Consider the following 23965-nt stretch of genomic DNA (forward strand, 5'->3'; position numbering starts at 1 on the left):
TAGGGAGGGACCCATGACTCCAGCTGTATATGTAGGGGAGGATGGCCTTGTTGGGCATAGGTGGGAGAGGAGATCTTTGGTCCCATGAAGGCTGAACACTGAGTGTGTTGGGGGGGGGGAATTGAGGGTAGGGAGGTTGGAGTCGGGGGTAGGTGGGGACACACCCTCATAGAAGCAGGAGAAGGGGGATGCCATAAGGGGTTCCTGGGTGGTGGGGGGAATGGGATAAGAGGTAAAATTTGAAATGTAATTATAATATCCAATAAAAAAGGAAAAAAATTAAGATTGTGGTGAAACAAAAAAGAAAGAAAGATAGCATGGGGTTAAGACCACTCATTCCAAAATCATCAGGACCAGAATTCAGATCTCAGCATGCACATAACAAGACATGTGTCTTCACAAGTGTTTCAAAGGGAAGAGAAAAGGAAGGATCACTGGGGTTTTCTGGCTTCCAGACTAGCAGAAAAAAAAACACACACACAAACTCAAGGTTGAGGAAGATACTTCTGTCTCCAAGGAAAAAAGGAAAGTGAGGGAGAATGACAACTGACACCCTCTCCTGGCCTCTGTGTACACACACACACACACAAATGTACACATACCCATATGTATGTATGTATGTATTATGTATGTATGTATGTATGAGTGCATATATACACTCACACATATATGCATAAATTAATTAAAGCTTTTAAAAATAAAACGTGTTGTATGTGAAAGCTACAGGTAGCAGAGTCTATGTTTATCCCTGGGTAGAAAAAATAAAATTAAACAAAACGATTTCCAGAAAATTAAACTCCACCCCCTGTCTTAAAAATCAAAACAACTTCAGGAGTCTTGACTGGAACTCGGGTCCAGGTTGACTGAATTGCATATAGTCAGCATATCTACTTGGAGATGTATCTCCACCAGAGAGCCTAAAAAATGTGTCCTGAACATTGAAACGAGCTGATGCATACCAAACACCTAAGCCTTAATAAAATCATTGCAGATAAGCATCCAGAGGTTATTGGTATAGAAGTCCTGTCTGTAATCACACACTAGCCAGATTTCCTACCTGTAATTAGGAATTTAAGAGATACTCATTTTCTTTGCTGCATTACCCAACCTTCAGGTTCTTATATCATTCTGCTACTTAGAAGTCACCTTACATACCATGGAGGGCCTAGACAGTAAGTAAACTCAGATAGGCAAATGGGAATGAGTTGTATCAAGGTGGGAAGGGCCAGCATGGGTAGCTAAAAGTGGCTGGCTCTAGAGCAGACTTATAAAAATAAGTGCACACAGGAGAAGGTAGAGGAACACTTCACTAGCACACTAGTGTTCATGGAAAGGGAGCCGCGGACAGGCATGGCTTGGCTTACCCTCTACCTCCTATGTGTTCTCTGGGCTGTGGCAGGAACCAGTACCCGTGTCCAGAGCTCTTGCTGTGAGTATAGTGATTGTTCTGATGGGAAAGGAGTGGTAACCTCCAGAGGCAGAGATTTCAGGCACAGTTGTGCTGATGAAAAGGAAGCAAAACAGCAATCACTATAGAAGTGCCAAAGAGGTGGGCATAAGTCAGGGCAGAGGCATGTTCCATGGACTGTCTTCCATGGAAGTCATCTGTCATGACTTCAGAGCACAGTTCTCTGAGAGGTCAATGAATTTTTTATTAAGAGACTGAATTATGACTGTAGGAATGCTGGTTGCTGGAACAAGGTTAAAACTTAGTGGTAACTGAGAACCCATGGGAGGTTTGAATATTTGCTGAGAGCAAATTTTGTCTCAAATTATCAAGAATCTTCACATAGAGGGAAGAGTAGAGGGAAATGAATGTAACAGACATCAGTGACTTCTGGGAAGTGGTTAGAAATCATGTTAATTACCTCTGAGCTGTACTGCTCAAAGTTAGCACAGGAAAATTCACTTTAAAAATAGAGCTCACTGAAGAAAGTATAAGGACTAATGCACCTCTAAAGAAAAATGTTGATATTTTCTGTATTCCTCTTCCATCACTTGATCCCCAAAGCTCTCGAGCCTTCTGCTAAAAGGTCTAACAGACACAGGAATTATGTTTCTGGGAAAGGGGCTGAGGGCTGAGGAAAAGAGGGATGATTGATGATTTTGTGCCAAGTGGCTCTCCTCTTCTCAGTTGTCCCCCCAGATCAGCAGCCCTGGGTTGATGGCCTACAAGTACTCATGGAGAACTCTGTGACTAAGTCAGACTTCCCGAACCCCAGCATCCTGATTGCCATGAATCTGGCCGGCACCTACAACCTGGAAGTGCAGAAGCTCCTGACTTACCAGCTCATGGACAGTGACAGTGCAGGTTAGACACTGGAGCCCCTCCCTGCAGCCTGAATCTTCCCCACACAGGTCACTCCCAGACCCTAGCTCTGTGTCATCGCTCACCCCAGTGCTGTCTCCAATGGCACTTCATTTATACACAGCAGCTGAGCATCTGTAACTAGACTTATGAGAGCAGGATAATCAGGAAAGGGGGCAGGGATGCCCAGGGTACACCAGATTCAGGGAAGAAAGTGGTTCCAGACCTGCTGCTTATGAATAAGTCACCAGATGTCACTTACCCACCTTTGCCCTCTAAGGACAAAAACAATAATAAGTGACAGTAACAACAAAGTTTGGGGTCGACTTACTTCACAGGAATTGCCTGAAGGTTCAAAGTGCATAACCAAGTTTACTTTCTGCCTGTAAGCTTCCATGGGCTTGTACAGACATTCTCATTTCTTTTCTAAACAGATGCCAGGGATTCTTCTTTAGTATATATTAATTATATTAAATAATGAGTTTTATTATGTAATCATTGAGTCACACAGACAACACTAGATTCAATGTTTCCTTGAGGATTTGTTTCCATATCTCTTTTGGAAAAAGGAGATTTTAAAATGATGTGAGCGTACTGTTGGAAAGTCTAAATCCCAGATGTGAAGCTGGGGCATGCTGTGTGTACTGACATTCACCTGTAACCCCAGAGCTCAGCAGGAGCATCTCTGTGAGTTCTGGACCAGCCAGGGATATAGAGTGAAACATTGTCGCAAAAATTTAAAGGGCGGGGGCGGACAGCTGGGAAATGGGCTAGTGAACCTGCTCTCGGGTACAAGGCTCCTTGGGTAAAGGCAGTGGCTATGCAGGTTTCACAGTCTAAATTCAATCCCCAGAATCCATATATCAATAGAGAAAATAACTGACTCCACAAAGAGGCCTTTTGACCTCCACGTGTATGTTGTGGCTTTTTGTGCTTGTGCACATATGCACGCACACACACATGCACACATGTGTGCGCACAGACATACAGTAATAATAATAAACATATGTTTTAGGTTTAAAAAGCAAGTGCAATGGCCAGTGTAGCACGTAGCAGCGCTTTGCCTGAGAATGCCTGCCCTCATCATTCTGTTCTCTCTTCTGCAGACCTGACAAGTGGGCAGCTCGCCCTCACCATCATGGCTCTCACCTCCTCCTGCCGAGACCCTGGAAGTAAAGTGTCCATTCTACAAAAGGAAATGGAGAACTGGGCACCTTCAAGTAAGATCTCATTGAATCTAGTGCTGTCTGTGTGACTCAATGACTGCATGAGAAGGAAAGGGGATGGGGGGAGTCCTTCCGGAGAATTTTCAAACCAGAAAAGCAAATTATGGGAGTGGAAAGAGTGAAAAGTCAGGGAGGAGACATGAGATCCCCTCTGTTATGACAGTTCCCCCACTCCAACCCCCACAAGTCTCACTTCTCAGCCAAAATGAACTAGAGAAAGATTCCCCAGGCGCAGACTAGGCAGCCACCATCCACCTAGCATCAGCACCATCCCCCTTCTCTTTGGATGGCAGATGACACTCTTATTCTGAAAAACACTGACATCTTCCTTTGCCAGTACTGTGTCTTTCTATGACAACAGGTTTTTGTTTTTTTAAATTTTTATTTAAAACCTTTGGTCCATGTTACTCAAAAAGTCTCCAGTGTAGTAAGTGTTAATCTAGTGATGGTTCTGTCTCTTCCGAGGCCCCGGTGCTGAATCCTCAGCCTTTTATGGGCCTGGTCTGGCAATCCTCGCACTGTGCCAAAAGAACTCAGAGGCAACCTTACCCATTGCGGTGCGCTTCGCTAAGACCCTGATGATGGAATCCTCTCCCTTCAATGTAGGTAAGCTGTTGTCATCAGACACTGACTCAGGCCGAGAGTATCAGGGTCACAGTGGATGAGAAGTGGAGATGGAGGGGGATATAAAGGAGAGGAGGTAGTGCTGAGAGTTAGGCAGGTGGCCGAGGTTGAAAACATTGAACAAATGTTTGTTAGACATGTGAGTTAAGAACAGACCTCCATTGGGACAATAAACATATCACACAAGTCGTAAGTTACTTTCAAACAAAATGGCGATGTCTTGCCTCAACCCTACCTTGCACTCCTTAATTGTTACTGATTCTCTCACATTGTTTTAAGATGTTTCTCCTTTTGCCATCCAAATGCCCTTTCCATTATCAGCTACTTTCTGAAACCAACACAGGGACCTTCTTATTCCTTTGCTTCACTCGCACTGGACTGCCTGTGAATGGAATCCTTTTCCTGCCTGATGTTCTTTCCTGTGCTTGGCCTTTCTGTGTGTACTGATCCCTCATGTTAGGCCCCTGGCATGGAGCCCTCTGCCACCCTCTAAGCCATAATATCAAGTCAGGCTTTTGCTCACTCCACAGGCCTCTGTGGCAAGCTTCTTCCTTTTACTATCAAACAAGTAGGTAGATACAGTCTGGGTCTCTTCCCAGATCAAGAACAGACTGGTATTCCTTTTCATCTGGAATCTCACACATGGTTGGGACATCTCTGTCAGTTCAGGACATATGGTGGACTTCTTTGTCTTCAGCTGTCAATAACACTGTCACCTGTAATGGCGCTCTAAGAATGCAGATGAGGCGGGAAGGCGGGGGGGGGGGGGGGGGGGGGGAAGCGGCCACTTGCTAACGTTTTTCTTGTTCTGGTCTTATCAGAGTTTGCTCCTTTGGTCCACAAATGTTTATCATATGCAAATAACAAAAAGTCCCTGTACTGGGTGCTATGAGGGATATAGAGTCACCACTGCCCAAGCATTTACCGAGCCCAGAAGCCACAACACATGACACAGAACACTGACAGCAAAACAGACATAGAAAGCAGCTGCTAGAAACTCAGACTGCTGTGCTGGGAAGACCAAGATGGCTTCCCTGAGCAGCTGACAGCTGGGTCTTCCAGAACTGCTGACATGGAGATGAGAGAAGTGAGACTGAACACACATCTGGAGCTGTTGAGTTGTATACAAGTGTTTCTAAGTCTGCTGCTCATTGGCTGTGTGGCCTTGGGCAGTTACTTCACTGCTCTGAGCTCCTACTTCCTCATGTCTTAAATGAAGATAGGTCATGTTCCACAGGCCGTCCCAAGAGCTACAGGAGGTCCTATAACTAGATTACAATAATCACCTGATGATGAACACTGGCTGTGGTGGTGATTGTGGTGTTCGTCTGTCTCCCTTCTGCCACAGACACAGGAGCAGTGGCAACCTTGGCCCTGACCTGCATGTACAACAGGATTCCCGTGGGTTCTCAGGAAAACTACAGAGACCTGTTTGGCCAGGCACTGAAGGCTATTGTGGAGAATATCAGCTTGAGGATCAAAGCTGATGGCATCATTGGAGACATCTACAGCACCGGCCTTGCCATGCAGGTAACCATATCCTCTATGCTCCTGGTCTAGGACAGACTAATAACCTTGGACTGTAAGGCCAAGGGACTGTGCATCTACTAACAAGCCTAGGGAAGTCTACCTAATGTGATTTGGGGTTAACTCCTGAACTACCTTGCCTCAGTTTCTCCACTAAGAAAATGCAGGTGTTTGCTAGCTAATAAATAAAATGTAAAGACAAACCTAAAAGAATTTATTTTTCCTTCCTTGGAAAAAATGAAACAAATAAATCAAGACTTTTGAGGGTTTACTATCAATAGTGACCAGTTTACTACTAACAGCCATATACTACTGAATGTTTGATGTACACATACTGATATGAAAGCAGGTCTTCCCAAAATATTGATGGAATTTTATGCTTAAAACTTATCAGGAAAGTGTTCTTTTTTTTCCTGTTATCTTTATCCACAAAAAGTTGGTTTGTATTTAAAATTATTAATGTACGTAATATAAAGTTGACTTAGACACACACACACACACACACACACACACACACACACACAAATAATAAAAATGATCTAGTAAACAGTAGAGCCAAGCCTGTATCTCAGCTGAGTCTGTAGGCCACTCTGTTTCCCTCACTTATCCCCAGGCTTGAATTGGGAAAAAATGCTTCTTTTTTCTTCTTTTTAAAAAGTATGTTTTGTTTTTCCCAGTCTGCTTTTGTACCATTTTAATTACATGCAAGTATTAAGGTTAGTTCTAGGTTAAGGAACTAACAATACAATAGATGCAAATAGTCAAGGAACAAGCAAGACAATAAACAAAGTCCTGTGATCACTCCCACGATCACTGTTTCTAAGGTCTTATCAGGATGACCAAAATATCTGAGCCTACTTCCCTGTCCTAGTCCCCCCAAAAAAAGTATGTTTTTAACTAAAATGTAATTGTATCCCTTTCCTGCCTCCGTTTGACATGCCAACTAATTTTTTAACTTATTTACTTTACATCCTGCTCACTGCCCCTCTCCTGGTGACCCCCTACCACAATCCTTCCTCCCATTCCCCCTCCCCTTCTCCTGTGAGTACGTAGGGCCTCCCCTGGGTATCCCTCCACCCTGGCACTTCAAGTCTCTGTGAGGCTAGCCACATCCTCTCCCACTAAAGCCAGACAAAGCAGCCCAGCTAGAAGAACATATCCCACATACAGGCAACAGCTTTTGGGATAGCCCCTGCTCCAGTTGTTCAGGACACACATGAAGACAAAGCTGCACATCTGCTACATATGTGAGGGGGGTTGTCTAGATCCAGTCGGTATATGCTCTTTGGTTGATGGTTCAGTCTCTGAGAGCCCCAAGGGTTCAGGTTGGTTGATTCTTTTGGTCTTCCTGTGGTGTTCCTATTCACATCCTGGCCCACCAGGGAAAGATGCTTCTTGATGGTCCCAAATCTGTCACCATCCTCCAGCCCCTGTTTACTAGGGCAAGAATCCTACACAGAAAATAGATGTACTCAATGAGAGATTATCATAAATTATAAGGTCACAGGTGGTCAAATCCTCTAGCCATAATGAGATATTCATGATCTAAAGGGTCTAAATATCTTAGGAAATTAAGAGAAAACTGCATCATAGATTCCAAACCTCAGAAACCCCAAGAAAGGGAGAGGGCTGGAGCCCTAAGCTTTGTGTAGCTCTGGGCTACAATCAGAAGGCAGTCATCTCCTGAGAGGGGAAAAAAAAAAGAGACTGTTGCTGGTATCCTCACACTGAAAATGAGAAAAGAATCCACAGAGCATATGTAATAGTCAATGTCACATGTAAGAATGAAGACAGATCACCAATCCAAAATACCATATGTGGAAATGTCTTAGAGCAAAGCTGCTTCTTGTCATGGTCACCACAATTTTGTCATGAAACAAAACCATTTCCCAATGCTGAACCATAAAACAGCATCTCCAGAACTCAGGCCTAGAAACTTCTGTGGAAAGTAGGCAGCCTGAAGGAATGAGCTTAAAATTGGGTTTGCCAGGGTGGGATCCTCACTTAACCTTATTTCAGGTTTCTGATTGGTTTAGTGCCAGATGCAGAACCATTTACTTTGCCAATTTGGCTTATGAATTCTATTTGGGATTTCATGACTTTCTAGGTACTCTGGTAGATTATACCTGAGAACAAAAGCTTTTCCAGATACCACTCTCCATGTAGATTTCTTGTCACTTACGGCACATAACTTCTCCCTACCTGCCTGTCTACACATGCACCTGGAGTTTACCCAGAAAGCCTGAAGAGTCAGAACAACAGGTGTCTAATCTATAACCATTATCTAATCTGAAAAGTTGTGCTGTTGAGATCAAAGGGTTTGAATTTCAAGTCTTCCCCAATCTAGGACAAATGTTGACTTTCCTGAGTTTCATTTCCCCCATAAGAGCCAGGCTATAACCACGTTGAATGACATGTGATATACAAAAACATCGCAAGTACAGTGCCATGCCCACTCAGTGCCCATGGACTCTAAGCAGAGCAAGAGTGCTATAAACCTTTCGGCCTTTGCTCACTCACCTTCTTCCTAAATGACAGTCCTTGCATGACCTGAGACACTCTCGCCCTTCCTAAAGGCGCTTCTACCCTGACACTTCTCATCCTTCCATCACCATCTACTGCACCCAAGTTTCCTCTGGTAGGAACTGACCTTGACAAGAAGTCTGGTAAAAGTCTTCATACACGGTTAGCAATTGTTTCTGGTGGCTCAATGCTCTACCATGTTGGAATTAATGTTTCGTTCCCAGGAAAAACTATATCACAGCAGAAGCTGCTGTTGCTGAGGCATATCTAGCTGGTACTCTTAGACAAACCTGCCTTGTTAAATAGCATCTATGGAGAGTTGCCGTCTGCATTTCCTGAAGTTAACACAGTGACCATACCTGTCACAAATGTCCAAGTGTCCACTCTGCTCTACCTAGCTGAGACAACCATCTCTGACCATCCTCCTCCCATTTTCTCTTCCCAACTTCATGCAAACTTGTCATTGGCCAACGAAGCTCACTACCACACTTGGGGACTCTAGTTAGCATAACTGTTAAAGAAAGAGAGGATGCAATGATAGTTTCCACATCATGCCTTACAAAATGCTTTCCCAAACTGGCCCACTGGACCCTCAAATGATGACCCCTCAAAAACAAGCATGATTTATACTTTCTAATTTAGCCCTAAGAGACAGAAAACTTTGTCAGAGTAAGTGAATTGCTTGGTATAGTAATCCAGACTTGTTTTACAAGTACCAGAAGCCCAATTTTAAAATGACAATTTAATAATTCACATACCTGGGGATGTCCAAGGGTAAATGAAGTGGTTTCAAGAATAACCAGAATAAAAAGATCAAATGATACATCAGGGACCACTCTTAGTAGTCTCTCATTCCTGGTTTCACTCATTCTCTCCTGCTGTGTGGAATTTAAGATGGTTAATGACAGCTTGATGTTTATTCATACAGTCACAACTGAAATACACAAGCAGGAAACATGTTTTTTCTTTCAGTACAGATGTATCAGGGAAGAACCAATTGGTGCATGAATCCACCAGTCACTGTCCCCAAGGAGAGCAGTACAACTCAGGCCATAACTCCATAACAAGGCCAGGGCTGTGGAGACTATGACTAATAGTCCTGACATAGTCACAGGCTTTGGGAGAAGTTCACCGAAAGCTGTGTGTGACAACACAAATCAAAAGCAGTGTACTGCATGTGCCAGTCCAGGTTGCCCTGGACTACAGCTCCTTCTGAGGCTTGCTTTATTATTCTTGTTCTACAGCTAAAAACTATTCATGAGTACAGCAGCCCTGGCAGTTTTCCCTGCCTCTCATCATCGACCAGATAATTGCTCTGTGGTTATTTTGTTGTTGTTAATTTTTTATCGAATATTTTATTTACATTTCAGATGTTATCCCCTTACCCCATTTCTCCCCCCCCACCCCCCCGCCCAGGAACTCCCGACACATGCCCCTTCCTCCTGCTTCTATGAAGATGTACCCTCACCCACCCACCCACTCCCACCTCCCTACCCTCAAATTCCCCCCCCCCTCACTGGGCATCCAGCCTTCATGGGACCAAGGATCTCCTCTCCCACCTATGCCAATAAGGACCCCCTCCCCTACATATATACAGCTGGAGCCATGCATCCATCCCTATATGCTCCCAGGCTGGTGGGTTAGACCTTGGAAGCTCTGGTTGGTTGGTATTGTTGCTCTCCTCATGGGGCCACCAACCCTTTCAGCTCCTTCAGTCTTCTCCCTCACTCCCCCATCAGGAACCCCTGGATCACTTCAATGATTAGCTATAAGCATCCGACTCTGAATATGTCAGACTCTGGCAGACCTCTAAGGAGACAGCTATATCAGGCATCTGTCAGCATGCACTTCCTGCCATCCACATCAGCATCTGTTTGGCAACTGCACATGAGATGAATACACAGGTAGAATGGTCTCCAGATGGCCCGTCCTTCAGTTTTTGTCCCACATTTTGTCTCCATATTTGCTCCCTTGAGTATTTTGTTACTCCTTCTAAGTAGAACTGAGGCATCCACACTTAGTCTTCCTTCTTCATGAGCTTCATGTGGTCTGTGAGTTGAATCTTGGCTATTTCAAGCTTCTGGGCTGATATCCACTTATCAGTGAGTGCATACCATGTGTGTTCTTTTGTGATTGGGTTACCTCTTTCAGGATAATATTTTCTAGTTCCATCCATTTACCTAAGAATTTCTTGAATTTATTGTTTTTCATAGCTAAGTAATACTCCATTGTGTAAATGTACCACATTTTTTGTATCCATTCCTCTGTTGAAGAACATCTGGGTTCTTTCCAGCTTCTGGCTATTATAAATAAGGCTGCTATGAACATAGTGGAGCATGTGTCCTTGTTATATGTTGGAGCATCTTCTGGGTATATGCCCAGGAGTGGTATAGCTGGATCTTCAGGTAGTGCTATGTCCAATTTTCTGAGGAACCACCAGAATGATTTGCAGAGTGGTTGCACCATCCTGCAATCCCACCAACAACTGAGGAATGTTCTTTCTCCACATCCTCTCCAGCATCTACTATCACCTGAGTTTTTAATTTTAGCCATTCTTACTGATGTGAGGTGGAATCTCAGGGTTGTTTTGCATTTCCCTGATGACTAAGGATGCTAAACATTTCTTTAGGTGCTTCTCGGCCATTCAAGTTTCCTCAGTTGAGAATTCTTTGTTTAGCTCTATACCCCATTTTAATAGGGTTATTTGGTTGTCTGGAGTCTAATTTCTTGAGTTCTTTGTATATATTGTATATGAGCCCTCTATCTGATGTAGGATTGGTAAAGATCTTTTTCCAGTCTAATGGTCGCCGTTTTGTCCTACTGACAATGTCCTTTGCCTTACAGAAACTTTGCAATTTTATGAGGTCCCATTTGTCAACTCTTGATCTTAGAGCATAAGTTATTGGTGTTCTATTCAGGAACTTTTCCCCTGTGTCCAGATATTCAAGGTTCTTTCCCATCTTCTCTTCTATTAGTTTCAATGTCTCTGGTTTTATGTGACGGTCCTTTATCCACTTGAGCTTTGTACAAGGAGATAACAATGGATTGATTTGCATTCTTCTACATGTTGTTTTTCAGTTGAAACAGCACCATTTGTTAAAAATGCTGTCCTTTTTCCACTGGACTGTTTTAGCTCCTTTGTCAAAGATCAAGTGACCATAGATATGTGGGTTCATTTCTGGGTCTTCAATTCTATTCCATTGATCTTCCTGCCTCTCTCTGTACCAACACCATGCAGGTTTTTTTTTTTTTATCACTATTGCTCTGTAGTACAGCTTGACATCAAGGAAGGTGATTCCCCGAGAAGTTCTTTCATTGTTGAGTATAGTTCTCACTATTCTGGGTTTCTTGTTATTTCAAATGAATTTGAGAATTTCTCTTTCTAACTCTGTGAAGAATTGAGTTGGGATTTTAATGGGGATTGCATTGAATCTATAGATTGCTTTTGGCAAGACAGCCATTTATACTCTATTAATCCTACCAATCCATGAACATGGGAGATCTTTCCATCTTCTGAGATCTTCTTTGATTTCTTTCTTCAGAGACTTGAAGTTCTTGTCATAAAGATCTTTTACTTGCTTGGTTATAGTCACACAAAGGTATGTTATATTATTTGTGACTATTGTGAAGGGTGTCATTTCCCTAATTTCTTTCTCAGCCTGTTTGTCTTTTGAGTAGAGGAAGGCTACTGATTTATTTGAGTTGGTTTTATATCCAGCCACTTTGCTGAAGTCTTTTTTTTTTTAATCAGGTTTAGGAGTTCTCTGGTGGAAGTTGTAGGGTCACTTAAGTATACTATCATATCATCTGCAAATAGTGATATTTTGACTTCTTTTTGTTGTCTAATTGCTCTGGCTAGGACTTCCAGTACTATATTGAATAGGTAGGGTGAGAGTGGGCAGCCTTGTCTAGTCCCTGATCTTAGTGGGATTGCTTCAAGTTTCTCTCCATTTAGTTGGATGTTGGCTACTGGCTTGCTGTATATTGCTTTTACTATGTTTAGGTATGGACCTTGAATTTCTGATCTTTCCAAGACTTTTACCATGAATTTTGTCAAAGGCTTTCTCAGCATCTAGTGAGATGATCATGTGGGTTTTTTTTTTTTATTTGTTTATATAGTGGATTACATTGATGGAATATTGAACCATCCCTGCATTCCTGGGATAAAGCCTACTTGATCATGATGGATGATTGTTCTGATGTGTTCTTGGATTCAGTTTTTGAGAATTTTATTGAGTATTTTTGTATTATACAGGAGATTGGTCTGAAGTTCTCTTTCTTTGTTGGGTCTTTGTGAGGTTTAGCTATGATTGTGAGTGTGGCTTCATAGAATGAATTGGGTAGTGTCCCTTCTGTTTCTATTTTGTGGAATAGTTTGAATAAAATTGGTATTAGGTCTTCCTTGAAGGTCTGATAGAATTCTGCACTAAAACCATCTGGTCCTGGACTTTTTTTGGTGTGGAGACTTTTAATGACTGCTATTTCTTTAGGGGTTATGGGACTGTTTAGATGGTTTATTTGCTCCTGATTTAACTTTGGTACCTGGTATCTATCTAGAAAATTGTCCATTTCATCCAGATTTGCCAGGTTTGTTGAGTATAGACCTTTGTAGTAGGATCTGATTTTTTTAATTTCCTCAATTTCTGTTGTTATGTCTCCCCTTTCAGTTCTGATTTTATTAATTTGGATACTGTCTCTCTGCCCTCTGGTTAGTCTGGTTAAGGATTTATCTATCTTGTTGATTTTCTCAAAGAACCAGCTCCTGGTTTTGTTGATATTTTGTATAGTTCTTTCTGTTTCTACTTGGTTGATTTCAGCATTGAGTTTGATTATTTCCTGCTGTCTACTCCTTTTGGGTGTATTTCCTTCTTTTTGTTCTAGAGCTTTCAGGTGTGCTGTCAAGTTGTTAGTGTATGCTCTCTCCAGTTTCTTTTTGTAGGCACTTAGAGCTATGAGTTTTCCTCTTAGCACTGCTTTCATGGAATCCCACAAGTTTTGGTATAATGTGTCCTCATTTTCATGAAATTCTAAAAAGTCTTTAATTTCTTTCTTTATTTCTTCCTTGACCAAGAGTCATCATTGAGTAGAGCTTTGTTCAGTTTCCACATGTATGTGGGCTTTCCCTTGTTTTTGCCATTATTGAATACCAGCCTTTGTCTGTGATGATCTGATAGGATGCAAGGGATTATTTCAATCTTTTTGTATCTGTTGAGGCTTGTTTTGTGACCAATTATATGGTCTATTTTGGAGAAGGTACCATGAGGTTCTGAGAAAAAGGTATATTCTTTTGTTTTAGGATAAAATGTTCTATAGATATTGGTTAAATCCAGTTGGTTCATAACTTTTGTTAATTTCATTGTGTCTCTGTTTAGTTTCTGTTTCCATGATCTGTCCATTGATGAGAGTGAGTTATTTAAATCCCCCACTATTATTGTGTGAGGTACAATGTGTGCTTTGAGCTTTAGTAAAGTTTCTTTTATGTATGTGGGTACCCTTGCATTTGGAGCATACATGTTCAGAATTGAGAGTTCATCTTGGTAGATTTTTCCTTTGATAAGTATGAAGTGTCCTTCCTGATCTTTTTTTGATTACCTTTGTTTGAAAGTCAATTTTATTTGATATTAGAATTGCTACTCCAACTTGTTTCTTGGGACCATTTGCTTGGAAAATTGTTTTCCATCCTTTTACTCTGAGGTATTGTCTGTCTTTGTCACTGAGGTGCATTTCCTGTATGCAGCAAAATTCTGGGTCCTGTTTATGTATCCAGTCTGATAGTCTAAGTCTTTTTATTGGAGAGTTGAGTCCATTGGTGCTAAGAGATATTAAAAAATGATCGTTGCTTCCTGTTATTTTTGCTATTAGAGGTAGCATTATGTTTGTGTAGCTATCTTCTTTTGGGGTTGTTGGAAGATTACTTCCTTGCTTTTTCTAGGTTGTAGTTTCCCTCCTTGTGTTGGAGTTTTCTATCAATTATCCTTTGAAGTGCTGGATTTGTGGGAAGATATTGTATAAACTTGGTTTTGTCATGGAATACCTTAGTGTCTCCATATATAGTAATTGAGAGTTTTGCTGGGTATAGTAGTCTGGGCTGGCATTTGTGTTCTTTTAGGATCTGTATGAATCAGTCCAGGATCTTCTGGCTTTCATAGTCTCTGGTGAGAAGTCTGGTGTAATTCTTATAGGTCTGCCTTTATATGTTACTTGATCTTTTTCCCTTACTGCTTTTAGTATATTTTTTTTTTTTTGTTTTGTGCATTTGCTAGTTTGATTATTATGTGATGGGAGATATTTCTTTTCTGGTCTAGTCTATATGGAGTTCTGTAGACTTCTTGTATGATCATGGACATCTCTTTCTTTAGGTTAGGGAAGTTTTCTTCTATAATTTTGTTGAAGATATTTACTTGCCCTTTAAATTGGGAATCTTCACTCTCTTCTATACCTATTACCCTTAGGTTTGGTCTTCTCATTGTGTCCTGGATTTCCTGGATGTTTTAGGTTAGGAGCTTTCTGCATTTTGCAATTTCTTTGACAGTTGTGTCAATGTTTTCCATGGTATCTTCTGCCCCTGAGATTCTCTCTTCTACCTCTTGTATTCTGTTGGTGATGCTTGTGTCTATGACTCCTGATCTCTTTCCTAGGTTTTCTATTTCCAGGGTAGTCTCCCTTTGAGATTTCTTTATTGTTTCTACTTCCATTTTTAGATCCTGGATTGTTTTGTTTCATTCCTTCACCTGTTTGGTTGTGTTTTCTTGTAATTCTTTAAGGGATTTTTGTGTTTCCTCTTTAAGGGCTTCTACCTGTTTACCTGTGTTCTCCTGTACTTTTTTAAGGGAGTTATTCATGTCCTTCTTAAAGTCCTCTATCATCATCATGAGAAGTGATTTTAATTCTGAATCCTACTTTTCCAGTGTGATTGGGTGTCCAGGGCTTGCTATAGTGGGAGAACTGGGTTCTGGTGATGCCAAGTAACTGGTTTCTGTTGCTTATGTTCTTGTGTTTGCTTTTAGCCATCTGGTTAACTCTAGTGCTACCTGCACTCACTGTCTCTGACTGGAGCCTGTCTGTCCAGTTATCTTGCTTGTGTCAGAATTCCTCAGAGTCCAGATGTCTCTGTGATCCTGTGATCCTGTGATCCTGAGCTCCTGGGAGGAAGAACTCCTGGGACTCAGGCCACCTCTAGGATGCTGAAATCCTGCTTCTCTGAGTGTAGTGGTTCCTCTAGGATGGCTAAGGATATGGTGTCTTCACAGGAGCAGACCAGCTAGGTGTCTGCCCCAGCCAAAAGGACCAAGTAAGGGGCAGAAGAGGAGTGTTATACCGGAGGGGGGAGGTTTGGGTGGCTGATGGGTCCTGAGCTCCTCGGGCTCCCAGTTGTAATTCTGGGGCATAGGGTAGTGGGAGAAGGTTCTTACCTGCTGTTCTGAGTGCAGTGGCTCCTCTAGTATGTCTTAGGATATCGCGTCTTCACGAGAGCAGACCAGCTAGGTGTCTGCCCCAGCCAAAAGCTGTTGTTGTCATTTTATCTTATCTTATATGTATAAGGTATTTTGCCTACATATATGTCCATGCCTCACATGCATGCCTAGTACCTGAGGAGGCCATAAGTGGATGAGAGATCCCCTGGAAGTGGACTTACAGATGGTTGTGAGCTGCTATGTGGGTTCTGTGAATTAAGCCAAGGTCTCCAGGAAGACTAGACAATAATCTAACCACTGATCCATCTCTCAGCCCCTCATTTAAATAATTCTTTAAATAAGCATTTGTTTGTTACTGTTAGCTAGAAAACTGTACCCACAACCTCATTCATGCTAGGCAAATGCTTTTACCACTGTGCTGCCCTCCACTCCTTCTATAACTATCATAGGACAGATGCTGTGAAAGACAAATGCAGTTCCAAACCTTGTCTGCTTCAGTTTAGATTCTGGAAGATTATAAAGATTAGCAATAAAGTTCACCCCTCATAAGAGCCAACTCCCCCACTATACCTAATCTTTCCTCTCTTTCTCTCTGCTTGTTCATGCCCATCCTAGGCTCTCTCTGTGACACCTGAGCAACCTACCAAGGAGTGGGACTGTGAGAAGACTATGCATACGATACTCAATGAGATTAAACAGGGGAAATTCCAAAACCCCATGTCCATTGCCCAAATTCTCCCTTCCTTGAAAGGCAAGACTTACCTGGATGTGCCCCATGTAACTTGTGGTCCTGGTAAGTACTTTTCAATGACCTCCCTTTTTTACATCATAAATTTGTTATTTATAGTACAACAGCATATGGCTTGATGTTGAGTAACATATAAGATTGTTTTGCCAATTTACCCCACATGGATATAGCTACAACTGGTCTCCAATCCTAATAATGTGTATGAGGACACAACCACAGTGTCTAGCCTTCAGAATTCATCTCCTTACACTAAACACCTACTTTAAGGAGGTAGAAGGCCCACAGTCACCAAAAGGAGCTTCATTCATTCCACAAATGTACTGCCAAGCATCACTATGTCTCCTCTGCTCTTTTCAAAGTCACAAAACAGACATACAGACAAAACTACAGTTTTTACAGTAACAAAATCAGTATTAAATACAAATCAATGCCATCTACATTGTAAAAGCAAAAGAAGAAAAGGGGGAGGAGACTAATTACCAATTGTTGATTTTACTTGGGCTTAAAAGGCACAGATGAAATTCATCCAAGATCTAATTCTATTCTAATTCATTTTATTAGATCTTTAAGATCTAATAATGACAGCCTGACACTCACAGAGCACCAACAGGATAGGTTAGAAACTTAACATGTTACTTTATAGCATCTTTGTATTCAATCTAATATAATACTGAAATATTTAAAATTCAGATTGCCCATGTGGAGCCTTCCTAAAACTTTTTTCACTTCAAAAAAAAAATCTCTAAAATCAATTCCTTCAATTATTTTTTTCTTTACAAATACTTCCTCCTGAACTCACCAGCTTCATATGACTGGAAGAAATGATAGACTCTTCATAGACTTCAGTGCTGAATCTACAGGAGCCAAAGTCAAGCAAACCCATTGCCATCATATGAAGCATTGCTACCTTGGCCTCACTGCCTAAGCTGCTTCCCAGTGACATCACACGTTTAAATGAAGTCTTTGCCAGGACTCTAGAGTAGTTGTCCAAGTATTTTATTAAATAATTTAAAGGTTACTATTTTCTTGAAATCTTTTCTGGGATACATTGTCATTAGCAATGACTTTTGCATCCATAACTCAAATCACAAAACCTTTGATAAACTTAACCTTTTTGCTCCTCACAGATCATGAAGTGCCACCAACTTTAACTGACTATCCTACCCCAGCCCCCACTTCATTATCTAACATCATCGTCATATATACCATAAACAACCAACTAAGGGGAGTTGATCTGCTTTTCAATGTGACCATCGAGGTTAGTGTGAAAAGTGGATCTGTGCTACTTGCTGTCCTAGAAGAAGCACAGCGCAAAAACTCCATGTTCAAGTGAGTGGTACAAGCAGTGTTGCCCTCCCTAAGTCTGACTCAAATTCCTATAGTCTCCTCCCCATCCTCTTTCTCCAAAGATCACATATTGGGTAACTAGTAGAGTTCAGAGCTATTCGTGGATTTGTCTGCTTTTGAAATTTACATTTTACCCACTATCCTGTTAGGAAAGAGTAGAACATGGAAATGGATCACAGAGGAGTGTGTAAATGTTGGGAAATGCCAACTGTTTGAAAAAAGAGGAAGCTATGGAGGAAGAGAGGGAGGTCACAGAGGAAGATAGAAGGAGTCAAAGGACCATGTGAATGCATGAAAAAGAAAGAGGACATTTGACACCCAAACACTCTGGATGGATATACTTTACAAGTTTAGCATTTAATATTGCCCAACTTTTCTTCTGTCTATACATATAAAAATGACATGTGACACATAGTAGAAACTTGGAGAGAAAAATACAAAGAATCAACTGCCTCCACAATCACAATATAATCAGTTATTTAATAATCTTGTAGAATATTTTTCTACACATAATACAAACAGGTGTGATTCATCAGATTCATGGACTGAAATACTTTTCTCTAAAATTTGTGTCCCTTATTTTCTATGATTTATTTTATTTTTACTGATGTGTAGAGCAGGTATGTGCATGTGAGTACAGGTACCTATGGAGGGCAGAGGCACCAAATCCCATGATCCATTGTGTAAAGTCCTCTAAGAATTTGGACATCACTAGAGTTGATCATTAACAGAGTGCACCCCATATGATCCTTGTGCACACTGTCCTCTATGATGGCTACTCCTTTTACTGCCATGCAATATTCTATACAAGAAAACCTTGGACTTCAACTGAACCATGGAGATATGTGTGATGTAAGGAGCAGAGACACTTAATTGTACATACATGGAGGCACTCCTTCGCCTGGAGTCCTCGACATACCAAACAGAAATAAACCCATGGAATCTGGCAAATACGTACTGTGCAAGACAAAGTGTTTGTTCCAAATGCATATCCATAAAACATGAATACCTAAATATAGTATTTCAACCCACTCAACTGAAAACATTAACCAAAACCCTTCAGATGCTATTTATTGAAATTCTACTTTAAGCAGCATGATTCCATGCTCACTAGTCATTTGTATCTATCTTCTCTTCTGAACATTGTTTTTATCTGTTCTTTAAAGCATTTGAACATCTGTCCCTCCATCTTGCCTCCTGTTGCCTGGCTTCAACCAAGGTTGTCTACATTTTATTCTTAGATTTGAAACCACAATGACATCCTGGGGCCTTATTGTGTCTTCTATCAACAATATAGCTGAAAATGTTAATCACAGGACATACTGGGAGTTCCTTAGTGGCAAAACACCTTTGGATGAAGGTAAGAAAAGTAAAGGAATGTCTTTTTCTTCCAGGTGGAAGGCAACATTTACTAATTCTTTAATTAATGTGCTTGGCTAGTATGATAATGTGCATGCCTATAATAGCGATATGTATAGAAACTGAGTGTCATAGATAATCATTATATAAATACTCTGCAATTATTAGTGGCTCTAAATTCAAGAGATAAGAAATGGATTATACATTGGTGGTTAACATTAAGACACCAAGAGTGATCGTTATAACATTAAGGAAAGAAATAAAAACACTTCCACTTCCCCTTGGGGCCATTTCACCAAAAGCCAGTCCAGATTTGAATTTTCTACTTCATCATACCTGTGCCTTCCATTCTCTGTCTTTTTTTTGCATGTGTCTGAATCTGTGCCTGCTGTAAGAAGGCTGTCTTATCAATGTGTCTGGCTCTGTGTGTGACTGTGTGTACCTGCCATGTGTCTGTTATTTGGCTATGTGTCCTTCACAAAGGCTTTACTGTGTCTTTATTGAACAGCACAGAGAGCATCACATAGGAAAGGAATGGGATACTTTACAGAAATATTTAACAGTCCTATAAACACCAGTGTTTATCAACCAATTTTCATAAATAGATACTTTCAAATATTTCAGAAAGTTGCTTTCATCTTATGTATTTGCTGCTCTCAGCAAACGATATACATGTATTGCTCTGGGCCTGGGTCTGGAAAGAGTACATAATAAGAACTTAAGATTATACCTATGTATTATCTTAGGTTGTAAAAGTTGATTCCATAGAGAATTCAAGGCAAGGATTTAATTCTTACACCTCTCTTAAAGGCAGGTTAAGCAAAAAGGCTGAGTACACAATTAAGTCATAAATAACCTCAAGGTATAGTACTAACCTTGCAGGGGTCCAGCAAAAGTCCCAGTCTCTTAGAATGTAAGAGATATTTCAGAATATTGCATCACCACAAGATGTCAAAGGCACCTGTTTGAAAAATGAGCCTAGAGTTTGATAGAACAGAAATCGAGTCCAGGTTTCCCAACTCTAGGACAAGTGAGCTTTCTAACATAGCTTCATCAAAACTTCAGCCTCGCCTTCTGTTTAGTCTCTGATAAAGGAATGATTATAACTATGCATTTATGGAATAAACATGGCAAGAATGAAACTCAGACTGCAGCAAATTAATGTTTCTGAAATGTTTTGCATAAGCACTGAAACTTCTTCCCACTTAAAGAGCACTGGGCATGGTTTTGTGTAGGGATCATGTTAACCTGACATGGATTGTCACTATGAAGAGGACTGTGAACCCTAACAGAGTCACAGGAGGCCAAGGCTGTATCTTGAAGGCTCAGTTCTCCAATTTTACCACAGGAAAATGGTTTGCTTGCCATCTACCGTATAGTTAGGTAAAGCTGTGCAGTCAGAATTCATGGGCTGCAGCACCAGGCTTTGTAAAAAGCTCCTCTCATAATCACAATTTACAGTACACAAATCAGAAATCAGTCTCATCGGCTATAAAATGGAAATATCAGTCCATGGGTTATTGTGAGGATTAAAAAAATGTTTAAAGTTATTCACTGCTGTATCTTTTTGCAGAGTATGTGTTCAAAATGCTTACTGTCATTGTTATTTCTTCCACCACATTGATCTCAAGAAATTACTCTGAATTTTTAAAGGGGTTTATTCCTCATGTCTGCAAATAACTTCCTTTCTCTGGGAGCAAAGACAGTAAAAATAAAGATATCCAATTCAAAACCATTTGGGTATGAAACCCATGTTTCCTGTTGACAGAACTACCTAAAAGATAAAAAATATCAACATCATCTCTCTTTCTTATCCTGAAAGATTCTCAGCCTATTGCCCTTCCTATTTCTTACAAAAACAATGTTCCAAAAATAAGTGAGATCCTCCCTTAAAGATTTTAGTTTGAACATTTATCAAATGGTTCCTATGTGCCAGATACTGCTTCTAATATTAAAGATACCATTTCAGAAAAAAATTAACAAAACTTTTCTACATGAGAGAAGGGGTTATTCCCAAAAAACATACTCCACAAAATGGTAACCTAAAAGCTGAAAATTATAAATCCATAGATATTTGTACAGCAATATATAAAGCAAATACAAGAGGAATACACTATCTTGATGAGAGAGAGAGAGAGACAGAGACAGACAGAGAGAGAGAGAGAGAGAGAGAGAGAGAGAGAGAGAGAGAGAGAGAGAGAATGAATATGCCGTAGGGACTAGAGAGATGGCTTCACAGTTAAAGGCACCTAGTTCTCTTACAAAGGACCCAGCACCCACCAAGTGCCTAATAACAGCCTGTAATCCCAGTTCCTTCTCCTGTCCTCCACGAGTACCTTCACATATGTGGTGCACATGCATGCATACACACACACAATAATAATAATAATAATAATAATAATAATAATAATAATAATAATAAATAATTTTGTTTAATCTCATTTAATGACAGAATTTTGCTTAAAATTTTACCATTTTTCACCATGTATATATTGACTTGGATGCACAGAATTTGTGGCATTCAACTGACATCATCATTTCTTTTAATGAGACATGGAAGCTCTTCTCTCATTTTAGCAGTTTCATGTAAGCTAAGGTTTAGTTTTTCTATTTATATGAGGCATCAGTAGATGTCATTTAGCAGGGTCTTGCTGATAACTCATTCTGAGCTCCAGCATGCTTTACAACATGCTTTTGTAACATATCATGTTTTTATGAGTTCTTATTTTTAAAAGAAAGAAAGAAATCCCTAAACAGGTTTAGCAAGAGCTGGTAAAAATATCTGGCACCTAGCTTAATGGCTGGAGTTTGATTCCTGGGACTCACATGATGGAAAGTAAGAATCAACTCTCACAAGTTGGCCTCTGAGCTTCACATGCATGCATCCACACACAGACACACAAACAAATAACAATAATAAATATATTTTAAAAGAAGTCTTTAAACATTCAAAGCTCACCTTTCTGCCCACTTCTCTCTATGGTGATCTTACCCCTTCAACAATGTTAATGGGCTGATGTTTGGCATGGAAAGTTTATGTGCACCGTGAACACGTGTTATCCTCTGCCTTGTTCCAGGGGTTGCTTACTATATTCCCTTCAACTACGAGCACATCACAGCCAACTTCACCCAATACTGAGAAGGTGTATCTTCTGTTACATATGACCAAAGGATGGTTTGGTTTTTGTTCCTATCATTTCAAATCTGTGCCAAGAAAAATGGATATTAACAATGCTACTCTATTCCTGAGCCACTGTGTGGGATAAGTGACGTAGGTTCCTGGGGTACACCATTGTGACTCATGAAATAAAGTTTCTGGCTTCTCAAAACAGACTGTCTGTTGTCATTTATACCAATCACAAGGGAGAATGAAAGCCTCAGTGATATTTGGGGAGATCAACACAGTTTTCTGGACTAAATGATATAAGTACATATACAGGTGAACTATTAAAACTCCTCTTTGGGTTTTTTATACTAAGTGTTCCTTTACAACTCACCAAATGCAGATACATATGCAGATGCATTTGTATTAAATGAACAAAATCATTCCATATATAATTCTAGCATGATTTTTACCTCAGTAAATGATGTCATAACTTTTAGTTTTTCTAGGTAAAATCATGTTTTAAATTGTTTCATGGTTGTGAAGGAGGCCAGAGAGATGGCTTTGTTGGCAGGTGAGAGTGCTTGGCTGCCCTTCAATGTGAGCACCCATATGGCAGCTCACAACTGTGTAAAGGGAATCTCTTATAAGCATCACCTGTCAATAAAAAGGCTGATGGCCAATGAGCTAAGGCAAGAAATAGGAGGTGGGACACTGGCACGAAAAGAGAGAGGTTTCTGGGAAATAGAGTGTAAAAGAGAGATTTTAGAGAATGAGGAAGAGAGAGCCATGAGGAGATCGACATAAACCAGAAGGTAGATGAACTCAGAGAGATGATGAGAGAGATACTGAGGAGACACACAGGAAGAAGCAGGCCAAGACTGAAGAAAAGATAACTAACCACATGGTAGACATAGAATACTTTAAATGGGTTAAATAAATTAAGAGCTAGTCAGAGAATGAGCTAAAGCTTGTGGCCTAGACATTTAATACTAAATAATTAGTCTCAGAGTTGTCATTCCAGGAGCTGGTGCTGAAAAGGAAAAATGAATTTAAAAAATGTTCTTACACAACTGTTTGTACCTCCAATCCCGGGCAATCCAAAATCCTCTTCTGGCCACTGTATGTACATGATACACAGACATACATGCACATACATAAAAACACAAAAAAACACACATACATAAAATAAAATCTAAAAAGTAAAGATGTTCCTAAGGATCAAGAAGTTGATTGGTAGATAAAATGCATGTTGTACAATCATGAAGAACTCAGTCTGGTTCCCCAGCACCCACATAAAATAGTCAGACTTGGGATCATGTGAACATCCACAACACCAGCACTGGGGCAAGAGAAATAAGCAAGTTCTGGAGGTTTACTTGTCAGGCAGTCTAACTAAACAACAGGATCCAGTTTCAGTTAAAGGCCCTATCTCAAAGACTAAGATGGAGCACACTCTAGGAAACACCTGATGTTGGTCTCTGACCTCCACATGTGTGTACATGGACAAGCACATCCAAAAATGTACACCCACCTAAGCCAAACATACCCAAAAATAAAGCAATAGTCTTCAAACAGTGTGAGAAGAAATCTGGACTGGGAAACAAAAGACTGAGCCACCATTCTGATCATGCATGTAATAAATGCAATGGCTCACCTGGGCAGGTATCCAACTAAAACAGTTTCCTCTTTGGCAAAATGAGGAGCCTGGTCTATTCTTAGTTTAGAAAAGGTTAAAGAATTGTCAGCATAGCAGGCATGGTGGTGCCCACCTGCAATCCCAAC

The 23965-nt window shown here is 40.6% G+C and overlaps 1 protein-coding gene across 1 annotated transcript; it reads left to right on the forward strand.

Moving 5' to 3' along the window:
• Positions 1-1279: 1279 nt before the first annotated feature.
• Positions 1280-22240, forward strand: Cblif (cobalamin binding intrinsic factor). Its single transcript, XM_034523010.2, has 9 exons — positions 1280-1429; positions 2135-2311; positions 3415-3528; positions 4000-4140; positions 5507-5688; positions 16239-16416; positions 17499-17700; positions 18960-19078; positions 22155-22240. Exons 1-9 carry the CDS (start codon positions 1327-1329, stop codon positions 22214-22216), a joined length of 1278 nt encoding a protein of 425 aa, XP_034378901.1. The 5' UTR covers positions 1280-1326; the 3' UTR covers positions 22217-22240.
• Positions 22241-23965: the final 1725 nt, after the last annotated feature.

Source organism: Arvicanthis niloticus, chromosome 1, assembly GCF_011762505.2.
Source record: "Arvicanthis niloticus isolate mArvNil1 chromosome 1, mArvNil1.pat.X, whole genome shotgun sequence".
NCBI classification, from domain to species: Eukaryota; Metazoa; Chordata; class Mammalia; order Rodentia; family Muridae; genus Arvicanthis; species Arvicanthis niloticus.